At 39.0% G+C, this 6065-nt stretch overlaps 1 protein-coding gene across 1 annotated transcript in view; it reads right to left on the minus strand.

Annotated features, from left to right (window-relative positions):
- Positions 1–10: 10 nt before the first annotated feature.
- CSUI_009180 (uncharacterized protein) overlaps positions 11–6065 on the minus strand; it is a 6299-nt gene continuing 244 nt past the window's right edge. The window contains exons 2-6 of the mRNA XM_068069296.1: positions 5724–5779; positions 5081–5156; positions 2135–2350; positions 1175–1283; positions 11–370 (exon numbers count right to left, since the gene is read on the minus strand). Of these exons, the coding sequence (XP_067918728.1) occupies positions 171–370; positions 1175–1283; positions 2135–2350; positions 5081–5156; positions 5724–5779 (657 nt within the window). The 3' untranslated portion in view covers positions 11–170. The remainder of the gene's footprint in view (positions 371–1174; positions 1284–2134; positions 2351–5080; positions 5157–5723; positions 5780–6065) is intronic.

The raw sequence follows: 6065 nt of genomic DNA on the forward strand, positions 1-6065 counted from the left end.
AGAGAAAGATGAAGAAGAAGACGAGAATGAGAGAAAAAGATCTAGGGCTTTAGAAATGCCAGGTATAAGGAGAAGAACGGAAAAGAGAATAAACGAGAAGACCTTACTGAAGAAGAAACACTCTATCATTCTCTTTCAATCACTCCGTCAGGTACTTTCTCTCTCTGTCTCTATCTTCGGATTTCTCTCTGGGTCTTTAGAAGAAACGCGGAGAGTGAAAAAGAAAAGAAACGCTTACTATTCGTTAAAACAGCTAGCTTTACTACTGAATGGATCGCTGACTCTTCTCCACTCTCGGTCTCTTTCTCGCTCTCTTTCTTTTTCTTCTTTTCTTCTTCTTTCTGATGGATGGCGTGGAAGACAACTGTATCTGTCCCGAGTAAAAGAAAGAAAGACATTAGACAGAGAAGAAAGAAGGAGAAAGAAACCCTGAGAAGGGAAAGCGAAAGAGATGGCTATGAACAACTTCAGGGATTGCTGTGACTGTATGATGGATGCACGGACTTCCAGGTGTATGTACACCGCAAATGACCACGTCATATTACCTAGAAGATCTTCGTTCACTTTCAGGGACGAAAGAAAAAGGAAGAAGAAGATTGCGATTCATAATGAAGATCTTCCAACAGAACAGAGAAAGATATACCGAAGATTCAAAACAAGAGAGGAGAAGAAGATAAAATTTTCTTGTCCTCTTTTTCTCTTAGCAGGTTTCTATTTGTTTGGCTAGTTTGAATCCGCAAGAAAGGCACAAGTCTGGAACTTCTCTTCTCTTCACTTGATCCACTCTACGGCAAACATATCTCTATCCACTCTATACGTATTCTACAGATTCTTATCTTCCTATACAGCAATACTATCTATCTATCTGTCTTCAATCTATCTATCTATTTTCGATCTATCTATCTATCTTTAATCTAGCTTTGGTGTATCTATCTCTTCATTGACCTTTGATCTATCTATCTATTTATGACAAGATCGAGCCATTCTAAGAGAACTAGATATCTATTCACTCATTCCACATCCTCTTATCTTTCTACACGAGGATAGTGTCTATATGTATCTACGTAGAGATAGAAAATACATGGACGTGGGTTTGTATGAGGGAGGTTAAACTTCTCTTCTTCTTTTTCTTCTTCCAGAGAACGCATGCATGCACGTGTGTGTGCAATCGAACCTGTAGCGACAGCAGAGACGTCTTGAAAAGAAACGAAAGATTTTCTTTCCATAGCCTGGAGAAGATCGACGTGATCTAAGCGATGAATATTGTGCAGAAACCTCCTATCCTTCATACACCATAGACGCACGAAAGAAACAGACAGCAAGAAAAGCAGAAGACATGCAAACAAGAAAAGAGACGAGATGGAGATAGGTTGATGACAGATAGACAGATGGAATCGATGGATCTACATAGCATACACTTCATACAGACATTCCTCCTTTTAGTCAAATCTATGTATACATATACATGCTACGTATATACATACGTTCAAACAGAGAAACCCAAATGTATATATGTATGCATGTATAGAGAGGGATATATATATATATATATATATATGTAGATACATATACTTGTATACAGCAAGTTGGGTAAATACGCTCACACTGCTTCTCCAATCCTATCTATCTACCTGTCTGTCTATCTACCTATATCTGTCTACGTATCTTTGATCATCCTTAGTCTGTCTGTCTATCTATCTGTCTAGCTATCTATCTATTTGTCTAGCTAGCTAGCTATCTATCTATTTGTCTAGCTAGCTATCTATCTATCTATTTGTCTAGCTAGCTATTTATTTGTCTAGCTATCTATCTATATGTCTAGCTATGTATCTATTTGTCTAGCTATCTATCTATCTGTCTAGCTATCTATCTATCTGTCCGTCTATCTGTCTGTGTGTCCAGGTAAATATGTCTACGTATCTTTGATCCGTCCTTAATCTATCTATCTTTCTATCTATCTATTGATCTTTGATCTACGTATCTCTCTAGCAAGGTGTATTTACAGAGGACTTTGTGTTGCCTTTCCTTTCTCTTTGTGTCCCATGAGAGACAAACTTCGTCTTCTTCTTTTTCTCGTTCTCTCGTCTTAGAGCAATCGAACTTCTCCATCCTTATGTATCAAACGCTTACGTACTTGGGTCAAAGATCTGAGAAGTCTGGCTTTAAATGGATTCGCGGGTGATAAGATACAACAGTTGATCGCCTCTTGAAGTAAGGATAAGAAAGAGATGGAAGAACACGGTCTCAAAGCAGAAGAAGAAGCTGAAGAAAGCTCATTAGGATGAAGAGAAAGGAAAAGAAAGAGAGGTCGTGTATCTTCTTCTTCTTCAGAATAGTCTGTCTCTCTTCCCTGCAAATAACATAGGAAAAGAAGAGAAAAGAAAGGAGAAAGAAAGTAAGAAAATGCAGACGGGAACAACGAGAGCTGCCTGAGTCTGCTGTCGTCTCTTAAGTAGAACAAGCGAAAACAAGTGTGTGAAGAAGTTAAGGGAAATCTCCTTTGACTAAGCGAAAATGAGAGATGAAAGGATATGGAAAGCTCATGTATTCCTCTCTCTGTGCATTTTTCTTCCTTTCCTTTGCTATGAACTTTCTCTCTAGTATTATCCGAAAAATTTCCGCTTTTACCTAGCTAACTATATCTGTCTATCTTGCTGACTAGCAATGTATACCTATCTAACTAGCTTTATCCATCTAACTAGCTACATCCATCTAGCTAGCTATACGTACCTATCCAGCTATATCGACTTACCCCACTAGCTACGCCTACGTAGCTAGCTAGGTACGCCGATCTACATAGCAAGCTATATCTACCTGTGTAGCTAGCTGTATCTACTATCCAACTAGCTACAGCTACCTATCTAAATAGAGATATCTCTATCTTTCCGTCTAGGTTGCTGGATGAATAAATCAAGCTAGCAACATATGTGTCCAGCTAGCTGACCAGCTAGCTGTAATTAGCCATCTAGCTGGCTTTGGCTATGTATCTAGCTGCCTACCGATCTAGCCCGCAATATCCATGTGTCTAGCTAGGTGAACCTATCTGTCTCCCCAACTATATCTATCTGCCTGGTATAGCTATCTACCTAGCTAGTTATAACTACCTGTGTGGCTATACCTACCAACGTAACTATATCGAGTTATCTACCGAAATATATCTCCCTAGCTAGCTAGCAAGCAATACTTATCCATAACTGGATAAATACATATATCTGTCTTTTTATCTGGCTAGCTAGAACTATATGTTTCTAGAGAACAAAATATCTACCTAGCTAGCCATACTTCTAACTAGCTATACTCAGCTATCTAGCTGGCAATACCTACGTATCTAACTATACCTATCTATCCGTGCTGCTGTACCTGCATATCTAACTAGCTATACCTAGGTATGTAGCTGATCATAGCTATCTAGCTAGCTACAGCCATCCGTCTGACTAGCTAGACCTACTCACCTAGCTATTTCTACATAGCTAGCCAGCTAGCTATACATACCTAACTAGCTGTGCCCACCAATATAACTATATCTCTCTACCTAGCCTTACCTGTCCAGCAAGCAGCTACGGATACCTGGATGGTTATATCTATCTGGCTACATTCATCTATGTAACTAGCTATACCTATCATCTAGCTACATCTAAATTGCTATATCTGTCTACCTTCCTATCTGACATGCTATCTACAAAACTAGGTAGCAATATCCAGCTAGCTATAGATTTCTATCGAGCTAGCTATATCTAGGTGTCTGGCTGGCTATAGCTATCTATGTAGCTAGCTATACCTACCTTTCTTCATGGCTACATTTGGCTATAGCAATCTATCTAGCTACACCTAAAACTGCCTACCTAGCTACACTTTCCAGTGTAACTGTATCTATCTAGCTACCTAGCTATATCTTTGTATCTGGCAAGCTACATCTATTTAGCCAACTAGTTATATCTATCTAGCAACATTGCAATAACTGTCCCCTAGTTACTCCTTCCAATGTAACTGTATCTATCTACTCAGCTAGCCGTAAATTTCTATCTAACTAGCTACATCTAAATAGCTATAAATGTCTACCTTCCTATCAGGCTAGCTAGGCCTACAAAAGGAGGTAGCGATATATCTAGCTAGCTTCATCTACGTGGCTAGCCAACTAGATCTACCTATTCAGTTATAACTGCCAGTGTAACTATATTTGTCCACCTGGCTATATGTATTCACCTGGCTAACTTTATCTACTAGCTGTACCTATCTGGCTAGTTATACCTAAAACTAGCTATATCTAGATACCTTGCACGCTATAGCTATTTGACTAGCTAGCTAAATTTACCTAGCTAGCTGATTAGCTATAACTGCCTATCTTGCTATGCCTGCCAATGTAACTATATCTACCTAGGTCTAGCGAGCAATGTGTACCCATCTAGCCAGCTATACCTATCTTTCTAAATAGCTGTATCTAAGAAACTACATCTGTCTATCTTTCTATCTGTCTAGCGAGATTCATATACCTAAGCAATATATCTACCTAGCTAGCGACACCTGCCTATCCAAGTAGCTATACCTCGCTACCCAGCTGGCTACAGCTATCTACCTAGCTATATCTGTCTAGGTAGCTAGATCAATCTACTGAGCTATATCTATCTATTTAGCTGTATTTATCTGTTATCGACCCATCTCTAGCTAGCTATAGATCTCTACCTAACTAGCTACAGCTACCGAGCTGCTATATATGGAGATATATATACCTAGCTATATTCATCTACCGACTAGCCATATGTGCTACCTAGCTAGCTATACCTATCATCTAGCTACACCTATCTATCTATCCATCTATGTATCCATCCATCTATCTTTATTCTGACCACCTATGTATATCTATTTGGATATGAGAACATGCTGTGCGTGTACGTATGTATGATGTCTGCCTGTGTATGGTTTGTATTGGATGACGGCACCGCAAGAAACACGTGTCAAGGAAGGCAAGCTATAGCTATGAATGAAAGAGAAAGCAATTCACAGATTTTTCTTCTTCTCGTTACACGTCTCTCTCTTACAGTTATCGTCTGTCTATCTTCCCTTCTCTTTCTTTCCTTCTTACCTCATCTATAGAGATTCCGTCGGAGTCTTCTCTTACACCTAGCCAGGTCGATAGACTACTTGCTATATCAAAATACCTACACTCAAAGTCATATACACATATGCATACATATATGTATAAGATACACATGATACATATATACACATGCGTACATACATGCATACACAGAGAGAGACATGTACATGCAAGTATATATATACATATATATACCCAGAGAAGGACCTAAACATGTTGGCGGCTAGGATAAAGAAACTCAGGATGAACACCATACATACACAGAACGGACTGACACGTCTATCAACTTGAGCTCCTCGTTTTTTCTTTCCTTTCCTTTAGTCCCAGTATTCTTTCTAGTTATCTCCCTTTCTATGGATCTGCTGTCTACACGAAAGAAAGTAGAACTGAGACGTGAAGGGAGAAAATACCTAGATATGTATCTTCATACATATTCATATCTATCCATATATATGTATTGACTCCGATGTACAGCCCAACTGTGGCGTGTCGTATAGAGAGTGAGATGAAGAAGAAGTAAGAAGAGGAGGAAGGGAGAAAAGAAGAAGAGGAAGAAAAGTGCAGGATGGAAATGACAAGAAAACAGAAAGATATCCATTCATTCATTCTGTAGAGAGGTTGTCCGTACCGTACAGCTGCGTCGAGAAATCTCCCTTTTGCTTCTAGTGATCGACCATACAGAATCTACAAGACAAGACACAAACCAAGAAACGAAGAAAGTTAAAGAAAGACAGAAAGAAAGTCCAAGATAGAAAGATTAAAAGAGAAAGTTGGAGAAAGATCGGTGAAGAAAGATAGAAATTAGAGGAAACAGAAAGAAGGAAGGAAAGCAGAACCTTGCTAATCAAAGAAAGATAGAGGATGAAAGAAAGAGATCTTTCATAAACAGGAAAGAAGAAGAAGAGAAATGCCGTGTGTGTTGATAGTCCTGGCTAGAGTCGAATCATCATAAAGTGAAAGAAGAAGAAGA

Source organism: Cystoisospora suis (assembly GCF_002600585.1).
Source record: "Cystoisospora suis strain Wien I chromosome Unknown contig_5382, whole genome shotgun sequence".
NCBI lineage: Eukaryota > Apicomplexa > Conoidasida > Eucoccidiorida > Sarcocystidae > Cystoisospora > Cystoisospora suis.